At 36.5% G+C, this 23,494-nt stretch overlaps 1 protein-coding gene across 1 annotated transcript in view; it reads left to right on the top strand.

The window, feature by feature from the left end:
- The window catches only part of paqr3a (progestin and adipoQ receptor family member IIIa), a 34,317-nt gene that overhangs the window by 7,420 nt on the left and 3,403 nt on the right, over positions 1–23,494 (top strand). Inside the window, exons 5-7 of the mRNA XM_042487822.2 lie at positions 967–1,164; positions 2,910–3,000; positions 3,946–4,129. Of these exons, the coding sequence (XP_042343756.1) occupies positions 967–1,164; positions 2,910–3,000; positions 3,946–4,088 (432 nt within the window). The 3' untranslated portion in view covers positions 4,089–4,129. The remainder of the gene's footprint in view (positions 1–966; positions 1,165–2,909; positions 3,001–3,945; positions 4,130–23,494) is intronic.

The raw sequence follows: 23,494 nt of genomic DNA, 5'->3' as shown, positions 1-23,494 counted from the left end.
AGAACACGGTGTCTGTTAGGAGAAGAGCTTAAGAAATTTGGCTGGAGCCGAGCGGGGCCTTGTTCCTGGTGCAAATTTATTCACTGTGAAATTCAGCAGGACTCGTCACATGAGGACGTGTGACTGGACGGAGGCCTACATCCACACAAATGGACAGAAGGGACTGAGACGAGGCTGTCCAGACTGCACGCAGTCACTTATAGAAGTTTTAAGTAACAGCGAGGACGACTCGCTGTAGGTTTAAAACAGTTGGAGACATTTTTTAGCACATCTTCGCTGTTTCATCCAGGAAGTGCAAATAATACATGCAAGTAAAATAACCGCAGACATGAAACAGTCGCCATGAGACAACCTGAGGTGTTAACTGGATCCCAGAATGCATTTCAACAAACAATTCTTTCATTCTTGTTTAATCTGTTGTATTTTCAGTCACTTAAAGATAAAAAGTGAAAAATAGTGGTAAGGTTTTATGATTTTTTTTTGTATTCTTTGTTCTCTCTGACCAACAGTTAAAGAGATATAGATAATTTTATTTTTCATTTAATTAGTTAACTAATTGTTTGAGCACTAAAAAAGATATATACAAATATACATACACACACACACACATATATATAACTGTATATAGACATATATATGTATGTATGTATATGTGTGTGTGTATATATATATATATATATATATAGAGAGAGAGAGAGAGAGAGAGAGAGAGAGACAAACCAACCTGATTATGCAGAGCTATCTTTAATTATGAATTTTTTAAAGTCCTTTTTTAAAGCTCATTTCTCTGTTAAAGTCCTAGTACTCTGCTGGCTGTTTTAAGGGGGCTTCAGAATGTATTTACATTATAAGAATTAATGTTGTAGTAATAAAGATTAATGTGTTCATTATGAATATGAATGGTGTTGGTGCTTTTAAGTTTGATTACATGGTGTAATTTGACCTTTGGCCTTCCTGTCCCCGCAGTACTGGCGGCAGGTGTACCTGGTGACGGTCCTGGCCATGATCCTGACTGTCTTCTTCGCTCAGATCCACCCTCATTACCTCAGCAAGCAGTGGAAGCAGCTGCGCTCGCTCATCTTCTGCTTGGTGGCCGGATACGGCCTCATCCCCACCGTCCACTGGATCTGCATCACCGGAGGCTTCTCCTCAGAGCTCGTCCAGGTGAGCACGCTCAGTGTTGTCTCAATAACCTGAATATTTACTGATTTGATTCTTAAATATGATGTGGAGCTGCGTGAAACTTTTATACTTTTATGAATTTTTATGCCCTACTGTATTATGACTTTTTATTGACTTTTATGCCAGACTAAACTATGACTTTTCTTTTAGTGATTTGTTTGACATACTATACTATTATTCTTTTTTAATGAAATTTTTGTGATAAACTATAATACAACTTTTACAATAAGAGTTTTGACGACATACAACAATATGACCTTTTTTGGGAATTTTGATGACATACTATACTATGACTTTTTTAAACTGAAATTTTATACCATACTATACTATAATTTTTTTTTCCATGAAAGTTTTCATCCATTCTATACTATGACTTTTTTAATGAATTGTTATGCCATACTGTACAATCTTCTTTTTGTTAGTTTTTATTGTGTTACGAGGTGTTTTTCATCAAAATTTTATGCCATACAATACTATGACTTTCCTTGTGAATTTTTATGACACACATTGCTGACTTCAGAAATATTGATGATGCACTAAGATCCTGTGACTTCTTTAAAAGACAAACTGTATGCCGTTGGTCTCTCAAAAGTCTCTGCTTCAATTTATATCTTCACAACAGACGTCAGTGTGTTTCCTATCAGGGTTACCAGTCAGACTTCGAAATCATGGACAAAGGTGTTCCTCAAGGTTCATCTTTGGGTCCGTTGCTGTTCTCTATATATTATTAACAATCTTCCGCAAATTTCTCATGATTGTCATTTTCAATTATATGTAGATGACACTGTAATTTACTCTTCCAACTCCAACATTTTTCATATTTAATGTTGATTATAGTCCGATTTTAACACAGTTCAAAAAGATGTTGACCTGTGTTGACCTTTGATATTTCTACTATTTTTATGCCATACTATTGGATGACTTTTTTTTTTTAATAATGACATAGTTTTTGTGACATACTATGATATGACTTTTTCTGTAAGAATTTTGATGACAAACTACACTATGACTTTTTTTATGAATTCTGATGACATACTATAATATTGACTTTGTCCATGAAAATCATATGCCATACTATACCATGACTTTTTAAATAAATTGTTGTGCTATGCTATCCTTTATTCAAATTAATTTTTGCAACATAATAGACTATGAAGATTTTCTGCTTTACTTTACTATAACTTTTCCACATTTTGTTTACATACTACACTGACTTTGTATGATGACATACTATAGTATGATTTTTTAAATGAATTTTGATGACATACCAAACTATTAATTATTTTTGTCAGAATCTTTTGCCATACTGTACAAGGTATACTATGCAAGGTGAACAAAATCAGCTTTGTTTTTTGTTTTTTTTAACCAAGATTAATAATCTGCAAACTGATTTTTTTTGTTAAAGAGGGGAGAAATGTGGAGATTCAAAATTGTGGAGATGCATTGACGTCTGCTGTACAATCTTTATAGACTGTGAGCTGTGAAATGTAAAAACACAGTTCAAATTATTCTTCTCAGCTATAATATTTATGCAGTTTTCAAGTTTTCATCCCAAATTTGTTTTGTTTGTTTGTTTGTTCAGCTTCTAAAAGATAAGCAACTCTTTCTATATTCTAATGATCTAATGATGTTATTTATAGTAATAACTCGGGTCTCCACTTAAAGTCTTTCGTAACTGCTTTTATTTTTGGGCACACATTGGTTAAATGAATATTTCTTCCCTTTAGGCTTTTGTTCCTCGAGTTCTGGGGATGTACTTCATCGCTGCTTTAGCGCTTATTTTCTACGTTTCAAAAGTTCCAGAACGCTACTTCCCAGGTGAGACTACTTTTTAATTTCCTCCTGTCAGTCAGAGCAACTTTCAACTGTTGGTCACTCGAAATTTGTAATGATTACAACTTTACACGTTAGCAGTTGATCAGATATAATCAATATTATCATAATCACCAGTTAAAGTCCAAAGGTTATTAAAGCTGTTGTTTTATTTTGAGAGTTAAACAGTGTCTAAATAAGCTTTAAGCGTCATGAAGGACAAAGATTTGATTTCATATAAATGCAAGTGTTACATAAGCGTATCTTCTGTTGCAACTTTAAATATCACGGGATATAATGCCATCAAAAATCAGGTAAAAACATAAAACATTGAGAACACGGCATAGTATAAGATGTCCTCAAAAAAACATGAGAAACGTCATAGTATAGTATGTTGTCAGAAATCACAAAGTAAAACACAAAGTATAGTATATCACAATATTATTATTAAACACGAAAAAACGTCATGGAGTAGTCAAAAATCATGGAAAAAAACCCCGTAGTGTAGTGTGTCGTCAGAAATGACCAAAAAAGTAAAAGTTTTAGAGCTGTGTTGTTTTATTATTATTGAACGTTTATTTGACAAAGAAAAGCCTAAATGCGATTAAATATCTTTTTTGCAGATTTAACAAAGCTCCAGACATACGAGTCAGAGACAATTAAAACAATGCTGAATCATCGCGCGTGTGTGTGTGTGTGTGTGTGTGTGTGTGTGTGTGTGTGTGTGCGCACGAGTGTGTGTGTGTGTGTGTGTGTGTGTGTGTGCACGTGTGTGTGTGTTGTGTCATCATTGTACACATCTGCCATTTAAAAGGATGATGTAGACTGTTAATTAAATCATACTCCAGATAAACTTTTGCACTGTGGAGCGAAAGTCAAACTGTCAGACTGCTTGTTAATTCGTCCTTTTTGGTAACATTTCTCTTTTCCTCCTCTGTGATGCTGTTGCAGGTCAGCTGAACTACCTGGGCTCCAGTCACCAGGTGTGGCATCTGCTACTGGTGCTGATGTTTTACTGGTGGCACCAGTCATCGTGTTTTATCATGGCGTACAGACACAGCCAGCCCTGCCCCGACGTCTCCCACCATGCCTAGGACACGGCCCTGCACGCTTGGATCCCTGACTCTGTTAAACAGTAAGCACAGTATAACTATAACGTTGACTGATCAATATTGAGGCCCTGAGAAGGGTCATTTTTGAGGACATACTACAGCGTGCGGTTATTTTGGTGATTTTAAAAGACATAGTACAGTATGACGAAAATGTCAAAATATGTCATGTCAAAAAAAAGGCCGAAAACAATATACAATATCATGTCAAAACACGTCATAGTATAGCATGTTGAAAAAAACAACCAAAAACATCATTGCAAAGTACATAATAGACACATAGACACGTAATAGTAAAGCATGTTAAATGAAAAAACGTCGTAATCACATCATAATATAGCCTGTCAAACAATATCCAAACACTACTTAATGTAGTGTGACTCCAGAAGTGCTGAAAACAACATAGATTATCATGTGGAGACACGTCATAGTATAGCATGCAGAAAAACAGCCAAAAGCATTATAAATTATGAAAAATGACAATTGTCATTGTCATTTTTTGACATGTTTGCCTTACTATAGCCTTGCTTTTTTTTGGGTCATTTTTTCAACATGATTTTTTATCGTGTTTTTGGCCATTTTTGCAACATTCTATGCTATGGCATGCTGCGGCACGCTATTTTATGCAGTTTTCAGCTGCTTTTAGCAATTTTTGGACATGTCATTTTTTGACATTTTTCCCTTACTATAGCCTTGCTTTTTTTTGGGTCATTTTTTCGACATGCCATTTTATCGTGTTTTTGGCCATTTTTGCAACATTCTATGCGAAGGCGTGACTTGGCACGCTATTTTATGCAGATTTCAGCTGGTTTCAGCAGTTTTTGGGACATGTCACTTTTTGACATTTTTGCCTTACTATAGCCTTGCTTTTTTTTTTGAGTCATTTTTTCGACATGATTTTTTATCGTGTTTTTGGCCATTGTTGCAACATTCTATGCTATGGCATGCTGCGGCATGTTATTTTATGCAGTTTTCAGCTGCTTTTACCAATTTTTGGACATGTCATTTTTTCAAAATTTTGCCTTACTATAGCCTTGTTTTTTGGGTCATTTTTTCAACATGCCATTTTATCGTGTTTTTGGCCATTTTTGCAACATTCTATGCTAAGGTGTGTCGCGGCACGCTATTTTATGCAGGTTTCAAAAGTTTTTTGCAGTTTTTGGGACATGTCATTTTTTGACATTTTTGCCTTACTATAGCCTTGCTTTTTTTGGGGGGGTCATTTTTTCGACATGCTATTTTATCATGTTTTTGGCCATTGTTGCAACATTTTATGCTAAGGTGTGTCGCGGCACGCTATTTTATGCAGTTATCAGCTGTTTTTTGCAGTTTTTGGGACATGTCATTTTTTGACATTGTTGCCTTACTATAGCCTTGCTTTTTTTTTTTTTTGGGTCATTTTTTCGACATGATTTTTGATCGTATTTTTGGCCATTGTTGCAACATTCTATGCTAAGGCGTGTCTCGGCACGCTATTTTATGAAGTTTTCAGCTACTTTTAGCAATTTTTGGACATGTCATTTTTTTAAAATTTTGCCTTACTATAGCCTTGTTTTTTGGGTCATTTTTTGGACATGCAATTTTATCATGTTTTTAGCAATTTTTGTCAACAATCTATGCTATGGCACATCTCTGCACACTTTTTATGCAATTTCCAGCTGTTTTCAGCAGTTTTTGGGACATGTCATTTTTTTGACATTTTTGCCTTATTATAGCCTTGCTTTATTTTGGGGGGGGTCATTTTTTCGACATGATTTTTTATCGTGTTTTTGGCCATTGTTGCAACATTCTATGCGAAGGCGTGTCGCGGCACGCTATTTCATGCAGGTTTCAACTGTTTTTTGCAGTTTTTGGGACATGTCATTTTTGACACTTTTGCCTTACTATAGCCTTGCAATTTGTTTTGGGTCATTTTTTCGACATGCCATTTTCTCGTGTTTTTGGCCATTGTTGCAACATTCTGTGCTATGGCATGTCTCGGCACGCTATTTTATGAAGTTTTCAGCTACTTTTAGCAATTTTTGGGACATGTCATTTTTTGACATTTTTGCCTTACTATAGCCTTGTTTTCTTTTTTGGGTCATTTTTTCGACATGCCATTTTCTCGTGTTTTTGGCCATTTTTGCAACATTCTGTACTATGGCATGCCGCGGCACACTATTTTATGCAGTTTTCAGCTGTTTTTTGCAGTTTTTGGGACATGTCATTTTTTGACATTTTTGCCTTACTATAGCCTTGCTTTTTTTTTGGGTCATTTTTTCGACATGCCATTTTATCGTGTTTTTGGCCATTTTTGCAACATTCTATGCTAAGGCATGTCGCGGCACGCTATTTCATGCAGTTTTCGGCTACTTTCAGCAGTTTTTGGGACATGTCATTTTTTGACATTTTTGCCTTACTATAGCCTTGTTTTCTTTTTTGGGTCATTTTTTCGACATGCCATTTTCTCGTGTTTTTGGCCATTGTTGCAACATTCTATGCCAAGGCGTGTCTCTGCACGCTATTTCATGCATTTTTCAGCTACATTCAGTAGTTTTTGGGACATTTCTTTTTTGACATTTTTGCCTTACTATAGCCTTGTTTTTTTTTTGGGTCATTTTTTCGACATGCCATTTTAGCGTGTTTTGGCCATTGTTGCAACATTCTATGCCAAGGCGTGTCTCTGCACGCTATTTCATGCATTTTTCAGCTACATTCAGTAGTTTTTGGGACGTCATTTTTTGACACTTTTGCCTTACTATAGCCTTGTTTTTTTTTTTGGGTCATTTTTTCGACATGCCATTTTATCGTGTTTTTGGCCATTTTTGCAACATTCTATGCTAAGGCGTGTCGCGGCACGCTATTTTATGCAGGTTTCAACTGTTTTTTGCAGTTTTTGGGACATGTCATTTTTTGACATTTTTGCCTTACTATAGCCTTGTTTTCTTTTTTGGGTCATTTTTTCGTCATGCCATTTTCTCGTGTTTTTGGCCATTTTGCAACATTCTGTACTATAGCATGCCTTGTCTCGGCAGTTTTCAGCTACTTTCAGTTTTTGGGACATGTCATTTTTTGACATTTTTGCCTTACTATAGCCTTGCTTTTTTTTTGGGTCAATTTTTCGACATGCCATTTTATCGTGTTTTTGGCCATTGTTGCAACATTCTATGCTATGGCATGTCTCGGCACGCTATTTTGTGCAGGTTTCAACTGTTTTTTGCAGTTTTTGGGACATGTCATTTTTGACATTTTTGCCTTACTATAGCCTTGTTTTTTTTTTGGGTCATTTTTTCGACATGCCATTTTAGCGTGTTTTGGCCATTGTTGCAACATTCTATGCCAAGGCGTGTCTCTGCACGCTATTTCATGCATTTTTCAGCTACATTCAGTAGTTTTTGGGACGTCATTTTTTGACACTTTTGCCTTACTATAGCCTTGTTTTTTTTTTTGGGTCATTTTTTCGACATGCCATTTTATCGTGTTTTTGGCCATTGTTGCAACATTCTATGCTAAGGCGTGTCGCGGCACGCTATTTCATGCAGTTTTCAGCTACTTTCAGTAGTTTTTGGGACATGTCATTTTTGACACTTTTGCCTTACTATAGCCTTGTTTTTTTTTGGGTCATTTTTTCGACATGCCATTTTATCATGTTTTTGGCCATTGTTGCAACATTCTATGCTAAGGCACGTCTTGGCACGCTATTTTATGCAGGTTTCAGCTGTTTTTTGCAGTTTTTGGGACATGTCATTTTTTGACATTTTTGCCTTACTATAGCCTTGCTTCTTTTTGGGGTCATTTTTTCGACATGCCATTTTATCGTGTTTTTGGCCATTATTGCAACATTCTATGCTAAGGCGTGTCGCGGCACGCTATTTCATTCAGTTTTCAGCTGCTTTCAGTAGTTTTTGGGACATGTCATTTTTTGACATTTTTGCCTTACTATAGCCTTGTTTTTTTTTTGGGGTCATTTTTTCGACATGCCATTTTAGCGTGTTTTGGCCATTGTTGCAACATTCTATGCCAAGGCGTGTCTCTGCACGCTATTTCATGCAGTTTTCAGCTGTTTTCAGTAGTTTTGGGACGTCATTTTTGACATTTTTGCCTTACTATAGCCTTGCTTTTTTTTTGGGTCATTTTTTCGACATGCCATTTTATCGTGTTTTTGGCCATTGTTGCAACATTCTATGCTAAGGCGTGTCGCGGCACGCTATTTCATGCAGTTTTCAGCTACTTTCAGTAGTTTTTGGGACATGTCATTTTTTGACACTTTTGCCTTACTATAGCCTTGTTTTTTTTTTGGGTCATTTTTTCGACATGCCATTTTATCGTGTTTTTGGCCATTTTTGCAACATTCTATGCTAAGGCGTGTCTCTGCACGCTATTTTATGCAGGTTTCAACTGTTTTTTGCAGTTTTTGGGACATGTCATTTTTTGACATTTTTGCCTTACTATAGCCTTGTTTTCTTTTTTGGGTCATTTTTTCGACATGCCATTTTCTCGTGTTTTTGGCCATTTTTGCAACATTCTGTACTATGGCATGTGTCTCTGCACTATTTTATGCAGATTTCCACTGTTTTTTGCAGTTTTTGGGACATGTCATTTTTTGACATTTTTGCCTTACTATAGCCTTGCTTTTTTTTGGGGTCATTTTTTCGACATGCCATTTTATCGTGTTTTTGGCCATTTTTGCAACATTCTATGCTAAGGCGTGTCTCTGCACGCTATTTCATGCAGTTTTCAGCTACTTTCAGTAGTTTTTGGGACATGTTATTTTTTGACATTTTTGCCTTACTATAGCCTTGCTTTTTTTTTGGGTCATTTTTTCGACATGCCATTTTATCGTGTTTTTGGCCATTGTTGCAACATTCTATGCTATGGCATGTCTCGGCACGCTATTTTGTGCAGGTTTCAACTGTTTTTTGCAGTTTTTGGGACATGTCATTTTTGACATTTTTGCCTTACTATAGCCTTGCAATTTTTTTGGGTCATTTTTCGACATGCCATTTTAGTGTGTTTTTGGCCATTGTTGCAACATTCTATGCCAAGGCGTGTCTCTGCACGCTTTTTCATGCATTTTTCAGCTGCATTCAGTAGTTTTTGGGACATGTCATTTTTTGACACTTTTGCCTTACTATAGCCTTGTTTTTTTTTTTTGGGTCATTTTTTCGACATGCCATTTTATCGTGTTTTTGGCCATTGTTGCAACATTCTATGCTATGGCGTGTCACTGCACACTATTTTATGCAGTTTTCAGCTGTTTTTTGCAGTTTTTGGGACATGTCATTTTTGACATTTTTGCCTTACTATAGCCTTGCAATTTTTTTTGGGTCATTTTTTCGACATGCCATTTTATCGTGTTTTTGGCCATTGTTGCAACATTCTATGCTAAGGCGTGTCGCGGCACGCTATTTTATGCAGTTTTCAGCTGCTTTTAGCAATTTTTGGACATGTCATTTTTTGACATTTTTGCCTTACTATAGCCTTGCTTTTTTTTGGGTCATTTTTTTGACATGCCATTTTATCGTGTTTTTGGCCATTTTTGCAACATTCTATGCTAAGGCGTGTCGCGGCACGCTATTTCATTCAGTTTTCAGCTACTTTCAGTAGTTTTTGGGACATGTCATTTTTTGACATTTTTGCCTTACTATAGCCTTGCAATTTTTTTTGGGGTCATTTTTTCGACATGCCATTTTATCGTGTTTTTGGCCATTGTTGCAACATTCTATGCTAAAGTGTCATGACACGCTATTTCATGCAGTTTTCAGCTACTTTCAGTAGTTTTTGGGACATGTCATTTTTTGACACTTTTGCCTTACTATAGCCTTGTTTTTTTTTTTTTGGGTCATTTTTTCGACATGCCATTTTATCGTGTTTTTGGCCATTTTTGCAACATTCTATGCTAAGGCGTGTCTCTGCACGCTATTTTATGCAGGTTTCAACTGTTTTTTGCAGTTTTTGGGACATGTCATTTTTTGACATTTTTGCCTTACTATAGCCTTGCTTTTTTTTGGGTCATTTTTTCGACATGCCATTTTATCGTGTTTTTGGCCATTTTTGCAACATTCTATGCTAAGGCGTGTCTCGGCACGCTATTTCGTGCATTTTTCAGCTACATTCAGTAGTTTTTGGGACATGTCATTTTTTGACACTTTTGCCTTACTATAGCCTTGCAATTTTTTTTGGGTCATTTTTTCGACATGCCATTTTATTGTTTTTTTGGCCATTGTTGCAACATTCTATGCTAAGGCGTGTCTCGGCACGCTATTTCGTGCATTTTTCAGCTACATTCAGTAGTTTTTGGGACATGTCATTTTTGACATTTTTGCCTTACTATAGCCTTGCAATTTTTTTTGGGTCATTTTTTCGACATACCATTTTAGCGTGTTTTTGGCCATTGTTGCAACATTCTATGCTAAGGCGTTTCGCGGCACGCTATTTCATGCAGTTTTCAGCTGTTTTTTGCAGTTTTTGGGACATGTCATTTTTTGACATTTTTGCCTTACTATAGCCTTGCTTTTTTTTTGGGTCATTTTTTCGACATGCCATTTTATCGTGTTTTTGGCCATTGTTGCAACATTCTATGCTAAGGCGTGTCGCGGCACGCTATTTCATGCAGTTTTCAGCTACTTTCAGTAGTTTTTGGGACATGTCATTTTTTGACATTTTTGCCTTACTATAGCCTTGCTTTTTTTTTGGGTCATTTTTTCGACATGCCATTTTATCATGTTTTTGGCCATTGTTGCAACATTCTATGCTAAGGCGTGTCACTGCACGCTATTTTATGCAGGTTTCAACTGTTTTTTGCAGTTTGTGGGACATGTCATTTTTTGACATTTTTGCCTTACTATAGCCTTGCTTTTTTTGGGGGGGTCATTTTTTCGACATGCCATTTTAGCGTGTTTTTGGCCATTTTTGCAACATTCTATGCTAAGGCGTGTCTCGGCACGCTATTTCGTGCATTTTTCAGCTACATTCAGTAGTTTTTGGGACATGTCATTTTTTGACACTTTTGCCTTACTATAGCCTTGCAATTTTTTTTGGGTCATTTTTTCGACATGCCATTTTATTGTTTTTTTGGCCATTGTTGCAACATTCTATGCCAAGGCGTGTCTCTGCACGCTTTTTCATGCATTTTTCAGCTACATTCAGTAGTTTTTGGGACATGTCATTTTTTGACACTTTTGCCTTACTATAGCCTTGCTTTTTGTTTTGGGTCATTTTTTCGACATGCCATTTTATCGTGTTTTTGGCCATTGTTACAACATTCTATGCTAAGGCGTGTCATGAGCGCTATTTTATCTGAGTTTCAACTGTTTTTGCAGTTTTTGGGACATGTCATTTTTGACATTTTTGCCTTACTATAGCCTTGTTTTTTTTTTGGGGTCATTTTTTCGACATGCCATTTTATCGTGTTTTTGGCCATTTTTGCAACATTCTATGCTAAGGCGTGTCTCTGCACGCTATTTCATGCAGTTTTCAGCTACTTTCAGTAGTTTTTGGGACATGTCATTTTTTGACATTTTTGCCTTACTATAGCCTTGCTTTTTTTTTTGGGTCATTTTTTCGACATGCCATTTTATCGTGTTTTGGCCATTGTTGCAACATTCTATGCTATGGCGTGTCACTGCCGCTATTTTATCTGCAGTTTTCAACTGTTTTTGCAGTTTTGGGACATGTCATTTTTGACATTTTTGCCTTACTATAGCCTTGCAATTTTTTTTGGGTCATTTTTTCGACATGCCATTTTATCGTGTTTTTGGCCATTATTGCAACATTCTATGCTAAGGCGTGTCGCGGCACGCTATTTCATTCAGTTTTCAGCTGCTTTCAGTAGTTTTTGGGACATGTCATTTTTGACATTTTTGCCTTACTATAGCCTTGCAATTTTTTTTGGGTCATTTTTTCGACATGCCATTTTATCGTGTTTTTGGCCATTGTTGCAACATTCTATGCTAAGGCGTGTCGCGGCACGCTATTTCATGCAGTTTTCAGCTACTTTCAGTAGTTTTTGGGACATGTCATTTTTTGACACTTTTGCCTTACTATAGCCTTGTTTTTTTTTCTTGGGTCATTTTTTCGACATGCCATTTTATCGTGTTTTTGGCCATTTTTGCAACATTCTATGCTATGGCATGTCACTGCACGCTATTTTATGCAGGTTTCAACTGTTTTTTGCAGTTTTTGGGACATGTCATTTTTTGACATGTTTGCCTTACTATAGCCTTGCTTTTTTTATGGGTCATTTTTTCGACATGCCATTTTATCGTGTTTTTGGCCATTTTTGCAACATTCTATGCTAAGGCGTGTCTCGGCACGCTATTTCGTGCATTTTTCAGCTACATTCAGTAGTTTTTGGGACATGTCATTTTTTGACACTTTTGCCTTACTATAGCCTTGCAATTTTTGGGTCATTTTTCTACATGCCATTTTATTGTTTTTTTGGCCATTGTTGCAACATTCTATACTATGGCATGCCGCGGCACACTATTTTATGCAGTTTTCAGCTGTTTTTTGCAGTTTTTGGGACATGTCATTTTTGACATTTTTGCCTTACTATAGCCTTGCAATTTTTTTTGGGTCATTTTTTCGACATACCATTTTAGCGTGTTTTTGGCCATTTTTGCAACATTCTATGCTGAGGCGTGTCGCGGCACGCTATTTCATGCAGTTTTCAGCTACTTTCAGTAGTTTTTGGGACATGTCATTTTTTGACATTTTTGCCTTACTATAGCCTTGCTTTTTTTTGGGTCATTTTTTCGACATGCCATTTTATCGTGTTTTTGGCCATTGTTGCAACATTCTATGCTATGGCATGTCTCGGCACGCTATTTTATGCAGGTTTCAACTGTTTTTTGCAGTTTTTGGGACATGTCATTTTTGACACTTTTGCCTTACTATAGCCTTGCCATTTTTTTTGGGTCATTTTTTGACATGCCATTTTATCGTGTTTTGGCCATTTTGCAACATTCTATGCTAGGCGTGTCTCTGCACTATTCATGCAGTTTTCAGCTACTTTCAGTAGTTTTTTTGGGACATGTCATTTTGACACTTATATGCCTTTGCTTTTTTGGGTCAACATTATTGCAGCATTCTATGCTAAAGAGCGCATCTTGGCAGCTAGCCTTGCTTTTTTTTGGGACATGTCATTTTGAAATTTTGCCTTACTATAGTTGCTTTTTTTTTGGCATTTTTTTCGACATTTTTACCATTTTATATCCCATCATTTTTTAGCCATTGTTTGCAACATTCTATGCTTTTGGCCATTGTTACGTCTTAGGCACGCTATTTTATGCAGATTTCAGCTGTTTTTGCAGTTTTAGGACATGTCATTTTTGACATTTGCCTTACTATAGCCTTACTTTTTTTTTTGGGTCATTTTTTTCGACATGCCATTTTATACGTGTTTTTTTGGCCATTTTACAACATTCTATGCTAAGGCGTGTCAGTGACATAGCTATTTATCTGACAGTTTTCAGCTACTTTCAGTAGTTTTGGGACATGTCATTTTTTGACATTTTGCCTTACTAGCCTTTTTTGGGTCATTTTTTCGACATGCCATTTCTCCTCTTTTTGTAGCCATTTTGCAACATACTATGCTATGGCATGTCTCCGCATGCTATTTTATGCAGTTTTTAGCTGTTTTCAGCAGTTTTTGGGATATGTAATGTTTTTGGCCATTTTTGCAACATGTCCCAAAAACCGCTGAAAACTATAAGAACATAAAACCATATACTCTGTTCTTATATAGCATAGAGATATTTGCAAATGGCCGAAAGGTCAAAAGCGATAAAAATGATGGCGTAATAGATGGCCCCTCAAAAAGCAAGGCTATAGTAAAACCGACATGTCAAAAATGACATGTCCAAAAACTACTGAAATGTTTTGGCTGAAAAATGGCTGACATAAAATAGCGTGCTTGAAACACATGTAGCATAGAATGTTGCAAATATTGCAAAATGCGGTCCACACGATAAAATGGCATGTGAAAAATGACCCCAAAAAAAGTGCAAGAGCTATAGTAAAGGCAAACAATGTCAAATGACATGTCCCAAAAACTGCTGAAATAACTAAACATTGCATGAAATAGGCGTGCAGAGACACTGCCATAGCAAAGAATGTTGCAAAATGGCCAAAAAAAACACGATAAAATGTGTGCATGAAGTGCAAATGACCCAAAAGAGTGAAAAAACATAGCAAGAAATGTTGCATAAATATGCAAACAATGGTGCAAAACATGTGCATGACATATCCCAAAAACTACTGAAAATATTCTAAAATGTTGTGTGCATTGCGGCAAAATGGCGTTGCAGAGTTACGCATAGCATATGATGTTACAAAAATGGTAAAACACGATAAAATGGCATGGCTGCATGAATGGCGTGCAATGTAGCAAAAGAGCATGATTGCAAAGGCTATAGTAATGGAAAAAATGTCAAAAAATGACATGGGGTGCAGTCAAAAACTACATGTAAAATAGCTGAAAAAACAAAATTGCATGGTCAATGGCATCAATGACCCAGCAGCATGCAGTAGCAAGAATGTTGCAAAAATGGTCCCAAAAACTCCGCGATAATAATGGCCCAAAACAAATAAATGGCATGTCGAAAAAAATGACCCCCCCAAAAAAAGCAAGGCTATAGTAAAGAACAAAAATGTCAAAAATGACATGTCCCAAAACTACTGAAAATAGCTAAACATTACGTTACATGAAATGCCGTGAGGCTGACATCGCCATAGCATAGAATGTTCTGCAAAAATGGCCAAAAAACACGATAAAATGGCATGTCGAAAAAATGACCCCAAAAAAAAGCAAGGCTATAGTGAGCAAACATGTCAAAAATGACATGTCCCAAAAAACTACTGAAAATAGCTGAAAAGCATGCATGAAATAGCGTGCAGCGACAGCGCCATAGCATAGAATGTTGCAAAATGGTAAAAACACGATAAAATGGCATGTCGAAAAATATTAAAAAAAAGCAAGGCTATAGTAAGGCAAACATGTCAAAAAATGACATGTCCCAAAAACTACTGAAAGTAGCTAAAAACGAGGCATGAAATAAGCGTGCAGAGATACGGCATATGTAGAATGTTGCAAAAATGGTCAAAAACAGATAAAATGGCATGTCGAAAAATGCCCAAAAAAAAGCAAGGCTATAGTAAAGAGCAAACGTAATGTCAAAAAATGACATGTCCCAAAACTACTGAAATGGCCTAAAGCACTGCATAAAATAAGCGTGCCCCTTTATGCGCCATAGCATGAAATGTTGCAAAAATGGTCAAAAAAACACGATAAAATGGCATGTCGAAAAATGACCAAAAAAAGCAAAGGCTATAGTAAGAGCAAACATGTCAAAAAATGACATGTCCCAAAAACTGCTGAAAATAGCTAAACATTGCATGGAAATAAGCGTGCAGAGACCGCCATAATCCCGCATAGAATGTTTACCAAAAAATGGTCAAAAACGATAAAATGGCATGTCGAAAAAAATGACCCCCCAAAAAAAGCAAGGCTATAGTAAAAAGGCAAACATGTCAAAAAAATGACATGTCCCAAAAACTACTGAAAGTAGCTGAAAACTGCATAAAATAATGGCGTTGCAGCGACCGCCTTCATAGCATAGAATGTTGCAAAAGCGGTCAAAACCGATAAAATGGCATGTGAAAAATATTAAAAAAAAAAGCAAAGGCTATAGTAAAGGCAAACATGTCAAAAATGACATGTCCCAAAAACTACTGAAAATAGCTAAACATTGCATGAAATAGCGTGCAGAGGCACGTGCCATAGCATAGAATGTTACAAAAATGGTCAAAAACACGATAAAATGGCATGTCGAGAAAATGACCCAAAAAAAACAAAGGCTATAGTAAAGACAAACATGTCAAAAAATGACATGTCCCAAAAACTACTGAAAATAACTAAACATTGCATGAAATAAGCGTGCAAGAGACGCCATAGCATAGAATGTTGCAAAAATGGTCAAAAACGATAAAATGGCATGTCGAGAAAAAATGACCCAAAAAAAAGCAAGGCTATAGTAAAGGCAAAAATGTCAAAAAAATGACATGTCCCAAAACTGCTGAAAATAAGCTAAACATTACATGAAATAAGCGTGCAGAGCATGCGCATAGCAAAATGTTGCAAAAAATGGTCAAAACACGATAAAAATGGCATGTCAGAAAAATGACCCCAAAAAAAGCAAGGCTATAGTAAAGGCAAAACAGTATCAAAAATGACATGTATCCCAAAACTGCTGAAAATAGCTGAAAATTGCATGAAATAAGCGTGCAGAAACGCATATAGCATAGAATGTTGCAAAATATTGGCTCGATAAAATGGCATGTCAAAAAATGACCCAAAAAAAAGCAAAGGCTATAAGTAAAGGCAAAAATGTCAAAAATGACATTGTATCCCAAAACTGCTAAGTAACTAAACATTGCATGAAATAGCGATGCATGCGACAACATAGCAAAGAATGTTGCAAAAATGGTCAAAAACACGATAAAATGGCATGTCGAAAAAATGACCCCAAAAAAAATAGCAAGGCTATAGTAAAGGCAAAGGCATGTCAAAAAATGACATGTCAAAAACTACTGAAAGTAGCTGAAAACTGCATGAAAATAGCGTGAAGCGAAACGACGCCATAGCATAGAATGTTGCAAAAATGGCCCAAAACACGATAAAATGGCGTATGTCCGAAAAATAATGACCCAAAAAAAGCAAAGGCTATAAGTAAAGGCAAACATGTCAAAAATGACATATCCCAAAAACTACTGAAAATAGCTGAAAAACATTGCATGAAATAAGCGTGCAGAGACACATACATAGCAAAAAGAATGTTGCAAAAATGGCCAAAAACACGATAAAATGGCATGTCGAAAAAATGACCCAAAAAAAAAGCAAGGCTATAGTAAGGCAAAAATGTCAAAAAATGACATGTCCCAAAAACTACTGAAAGTAGCTGAAAACTGCATGAAATATGCAGAGAGACACGCCATAGCATAGAATGTTGCAAAATGGCCAAAAACACGATAAAATGGCATGTCGAAAAAATGACCCAAAAAAAAAAGCAAGGCTATAGTAAGGCAAACATGTCAAAAAATGACATGTCCCAAAAACTACTGAAAGTAGCTGAAAACTGCATGAAATAGCGTGCAGAGACACGCCATAGCATAGAATGTTGCAAAAACGGTCAAAAACACGATAAAATGGCATGTCGAAAAAATGACCCAAAAAAAAAAGCAAGGCTAAAGTAAGGCAAAAATGTAAAAAAATGACATGTCCCAAAAACTGCTGAAAATAGCTAAACATTGCATGAAATAGCGTGCAGAGACACGCCATAGCAAAGAATGTTGCAAAAACGGTCAAAAACACGATAAAATGGCATGTCGAAAAAATGACCCAAAAAAAAAAGCAAGGCTATAGTAAGGCAAACATGTCAAAAAATGACATGTCCCAAAAACTACTGAAAATAGCTAAACATTGCATGAAATAGCGTGCAGAGACGCGCCATAGCATAGAATGTTGCAAAAATGGCCAAAAACACGATAAAATGGCATGTCGAAAAAATGACCCAAAAAAAAAGCAAGGCTATAGTAAGGCAAAAATGTCAAAAAATGACATGTCCCAAAAACTGCTGAAAATAGCTAAACATTGCATGAAATAGCGTGCAGAGACACGCCATAGCAAAGAATGTTGCAAAAATGGTCAAAAACACGATAAAATGGCATGTCGAAAAAATGACCCCAAAAAAAAAGCAAGGCTATAGTAAGGCAAACATGTCAAAAAATGACATGTCCCAAAAACTGCTGAAAATAGCTAAACATTGCATGAAATAGCGTGCAGAGACACGCCATAGCAAAGAATGTTGCAAAAATGGTCAAAAACACGATAAAATGGCATGTCGAAAAAATGACCCAAAAAAAGCAAGGCTATAGTAAGGCAAACATGTCAAAAAATGACATGTCCCAAAAACTGCTGAAAATAGCTAAACATTGCATGAAATAGCGTGCCGCGACACGCCTTAGCATAGAATGTTGCAAAAATGGCCAAAAACACGATAAAATGGCATGTCGAAAAAATGACCCAAAAAAAAAGCAAGGCTATAGTAAGGCAAAAATGTCAAAAAATGACATGTCCCAAAAACTGCTGAAAATAGCTAAACATTGCATGAAATAGCGTGCCGCGACACGCCTTAGCAAAGAATGTTGCAAAAATGGCCAAAAACACGATAAAATGGCATGTCCAAAAAATGACCCCCCCAAAAAAAGCAAGGCTATAGTAAGGCAAAAATGTCAAAAAATGACATGTCCCAAAAACTGCTGAAAATAGCTAAACATTGCATGAAATAGCGTGCCGCGACACGCCTTAGCAAAGAATGTTGCAAAAATGGCCAAAAACACAATAAAATGGCATGTCGAAAAAATGACCCCAAAAAAAAAAGCAAGGCTATAGTAAGGCAAAAAATGTCAAAAATCACATGTCCCAAAAACTACTGAAAGTAGCTAAAAACTGCATAAAATAGCATGCGGAGACATGCCATAGCATAGAATGTTGCAAAAATGGCCAAAAAGAGGATAAAATGGCATGTCGAAAAAATGACCCAAAAGGCAAGGCTATAGTAAGGCAAAAATGTCAAAAAATGACATGTCCCAAAAACTACTGAAAGTAGCTGAAAACTGCATGAAATAGCGTGCCGCGACACGCCTTAGCATAGAATGTTGCAAAAATGGCCAAAAACACGATAAAATGGCATGTCGAAAAAATGACCCAAAAAAAAAGCAAGGCTATAGTAAGGCAAAAATGTCAAAAAATGACATGTCCCAAAAACTGCTGAAAATAGCTAAACATTGCATGAAATAGCGTGCCGTGAGATGCCTTAGCAAAGAATGTTGCAAAAATGGTCAAAAACACGATAAAATGGCATGTCGAAAATATGACCCAAAAAAAAAGCAAGGCTATAGTAAGGCAAACATGTCAAAAAATGACATTTCCCAAAAACTACTGAAAGTAGCTGAAAACTGCATAAAATAGTGTTCCGCGACACGCCTTAGCATAGAATGTTGCAAAAATGGCCAAAAACACGATAAAATGGCATGTCGAAAAAATGACCCAAAAAAAAAGCAAGGCTATAGTAAGGCAAAAATGTCAAAAATGACATGTCCCAAAAACTGCAAAAAACAGCTGAAACCTGCATAAAATAGCGTGCCAAGACGTGCCATAGCATAGAATGTTGCAACAATGGCCAAAAACACGATAAAATGGCATGTCGAAAAAATGACCCAAAAAAAAGCAAGGCTATAGTAAGGCAAAAATGTCAAAAAATGACATGTCCCAAAAACTGCTGAAAATAGCTAAACATTGCATGAAATAGCGTGCAGAGACACGCCATAGCAAAGAATGTTGCAAAAATGGTCAAAAACACGATAAAATGGCATGTCGAAAAAATGACCCAAAAAAAAAGCAAGGCTATAGTAAGGCAAACATGTCAAAAAATGACATGTCCCAAAAACTGCTGAAAATAGCTAAACATTGCATGAAATAGCGTGCAGAGACACGCCATAGCAAAGAATGTTGCAAAAATGGCCAAAAACACGATAAAATGGCATGTCCAAAAAATGACCCCCCCAAAAAAAGCAAGGCTAAAGTAAGGCAAAAATGTCAAAAAATGACATGTCCCAAAAACTGCTGAAAATAGCTAAACATTGCATGAAATAGCGTGCAGAGACACGCCATAGCATAGAATGTTGCAAAAATGGCCAAAAACACGATAAAATGGCATGTCGAAAAAATGACCCAAAAAAAAAGCAAGGCTATAGTAAGGCAAAAATGTCAAAAAATGACATGTCCCAAAAACTACTGAAAGTAGCTGAAAACTGCATGAAATAGCGTGCAGAGACACGCCATAGCATAGAATGTTGCAAAAATGGCCAAAAAGAGGATAAAATGGCATGTCGAAAAAATGACCCAAAAAAAAGCAAGGCTATAGTAAGGCAAAAATGTCAAAAAATGACATGTCCCAAAAACTACTGAAAGTAGCTGAAAACTGCATGAAATAGCGTGCCGCGACACGCCATAGCATAGAATGTTGCAAAAATGGCCAAAAACACGATAAAATGGCATGTCGAAAAAATGACCCAAAAAAAAAGCAAGGCTATAGTAAGGCAAAGATGTCAAAAAATGACATGTCCCAAAAACTGCTGAAAATAGCTAAACATTGCATGAAATAGCGTGCAGAGACGCGCCATAGCAAAGAATGTTGCAAAAATGGTCAAAAACACGATAAAATGGCATGTCGAAAATATGACCCAAAAAAAAAGCAAGGCTATAGTAAGGCAAACATGTCAAAAAATGACATTTCCCAAAAACTACTGAAAGTAGCTGAAAACTGCATAAAATAGTGTGCCGCGACACGCCTTAGCATAGAATGTTGCAAAAATGGCCAAAAACACGATAAAATGGCATGTCGAAAAAATGACCCCCCCAAAAAAAGCAAGACTATAGTAAGGCAAAAATGTCAAAAAATGACATGTCCCAAAAACTGCAAAAAACAGATGAAAACTGCATGAAATAAGCGTGCATGACACGCCTTAGCATAGAATGTTGCAACAATGGCCAAAAACACGATAAAATGGCATGTCGAAAAAATGACCCAAAAAAAATTGCAAGGCTATAGTAAGGCAAAAATGTCAAAAATGACATGTCCCACAAACTGCAAAAAACAGTTGAAACCTGCATAAAATAGCGTGCCAAGACATGCCATAGCATAGAATGTTGCAAAAATGGCCAAAAACACGATAAAATGGCATGTCGAAAAAATGACCCCAAAAAAAAGCAAGGCTATAGTAAGGCAAACATGTCAAAAAATGACATGTCCCAAAAACTACTGAAAATAGCTAAACATTGCATGAAATAGCATGCCGCGACACGCCATAGCATAGAATGTTGCAAAAATGGCCAAAAACACGATAAAATGGCATGTCGAAAAAATGACCCAAAAAAAAAGCAAGGCTATAGTAAGGCAAAAATGTCAAAAAATGACATGTCCCAAAAACTGCTGAAAATAGCTAAACATTGCATGAAATAGCGTGCAGAGACACGCCTTAGCATAGAATGTTGCAAAAACGGTCAAAAACACAATAAAATGGCATGTCGAAAAAATGACCCAAACAAAAAAGCAAGGCTATAGTAAGGCAAACATGTCAAAAAATGACATGTCCCAAAAACTGCAAAAAACAGTTGAAACCTGCATAAAATAGCGTGCCGCGACATGCCTTAGCATAGAATGTTGCAACAATGGCCAAAAACACGATAAAATGGCATGTCGAAAAAATGACCCAAAAAAATTTGCAAGGCTATAGTAAGGCAAAAATGTCAAAAATGACATGTCCCAAAAACTGCAAAAAACAGTTGAAACTTGCATAAAATAGCGTGCCGCGACACGCCTTAGCATAGAATGTTGCAAAAATGGCCAAAAACACGATAAAATGGCATGTCGAAAAAATGACCCAAAAAAAAAGCAAGGCTATAGTAAGGCAAACATGTCAAAAATGACATGTCCCAAAAACTGCAAAAAACAGTTGAAACCTGCATAAAATAGCGTGCCAAGACATGCCATAGCATAGAATGTTGCAACAATGGCCAAAAACACGATAAAATGGCATGTCGAAAAAATGACCCAAAAAAAATTGCAAGGCTATAGTAAGGCAAAAATGTCAAAAATGACATGTCCCACAAACTGCAAAGAACAGTTGAAACCTGCATAAAATAGTGTGCCAAGACATGCCATAGCATAGAATGTTGCAAAAATGGCCAAAAACACGATAAAATGGCATGTCGAAAAAATGACCCAAAAAAAAAGCAAGGCTATAGTAAGGCAAAAATGTCAAAAAATGACATGTCCCAAAAACTGCTGAAAATAGCTAAACATTGCATGAAATAGCGTGCAGAGACACGCCATAGCAAAGAATGTTGCAAAAATGGTCAAAAACACGATAAAATGGCATGTCGAAAAAATGACCCAAAAAAGCAAGGCTATAGTAAGGCAAACATGTCAAAAAATGACATGTCCCAAAAACTACTGAAAGTAGCTGAAAACTGCATAAAATAGCGTGCCGCGACACGCCATAGCATAGAATGTTGCAAAAATGGCCAAAAACACGATAAAATGGCATGTCGAAAAAATGACCCCAAAAAAAAAGCAAGGCTATAGTAAGGCAAAAATGTCAAAAAATGACATGTCCCAAAAACTGCTGAAAATAGCTAAACATTGCATGAAATAGCGTGCAGAGACGCGCCATAGCATAAAATGTTGCAAAAATGGCCCAAAACACGATAAAATGGCATGTCGAAAAAATGACCCAAAAAAAAAGCAAGGCTATAGTAAGGCAAACATGTCAAAAAATGACATGTCCCAAAAACTGCTGAAAATAGCTAAACATTGCATGAAATAGCGTGCAGAGACACGCCATAGCATAGAATGTTGCAAAAACGGTCAAAAACACGATAAAATGGCATGTCGAAAAAATGACCCAAAAAAAAAGCAAGGCTATAGTAAGGCAAACATGTCAAAAAATGACATGTCCCAAAAACTACTGAAAGTAGCTGAAAACTGCATGAAATAGCGTGCAGAGACACGCCATAGCATAGAATGTTGCAAAAATGGCCAAAAACACGATAAAATGGCATGTCGAAAAAATGACCCAAAAAAAAAGCAAGGCTATAGTAAGGCAAAAATGTCAAAAAATGACATGTCCCAAAAACTGCTGAAAATAGCTAAACATTGCATGAAATAGCGTGCAGAGACGCGCCATAGCAAAGAATGTTGCAAAAATGGTCAAAAACACGATAAAATGGCATGTCGAAAAAATGACCCCAAAAAAAATTGCAAGGCTATAGTAAGGCAAAAATGTCAAAAAATGACATGTCCCAAAAACTGCTGAAAATAGCTAAACATTGCATGAAATAGCGTGCAGAGACACGCCATAGCAAAGAATGTTGCAAAAATGGTCAAAAACACGATAAAATGGCATGTCGAAAAAATGACCCAAAAAAAAAGCAAGGCTATAGTAAGGCAAACATGTCAAAAAATGACATGTCCCAAAAACTGCTGAAAATAGCTAAACATTGCATGAAATAGCGTGCAGAGACGCGCCATAGCAAAGAATGTTGCAAAAATGGTCAAAAACACGATAAAATGGCATGTCCAAAAAATGACCCCCCCAAAAAAAGCAAGGCTATAGTAAGGCAAAAATGTCAAAAAATGACATGTCCCAAAAACTGCAAAAAACAGTTGAAACCTGCATAAAATAGCGTGCCGCGACACGCCTTAGCATAGAATGTTGCAACAATGGCCAAAAACACGATAAAATGGCATGTCGAAAAAATGACCCAAAAAAAATTGCAAGGCTATAGT

Source organism: Plectropomus leopardus, chromosome 4 (genome assembly GCF_026936395.1).
Source record: "Plectropomus leopardus strain MGB_pleo_1.0 chromosome 4, ASM2693639v1, whole genome shotgun sequence".
NCBI classification, from domain to species: domain Eukaryota; kingdom Metazoa; phylum Chordata; class Actinopteri; order Perciformes; family Serranidae; genus Plectropomus; species Plectropomus leopardus.
This window is presented reverse-complemented; position numbering and strand designations above follow the sequence as displayed.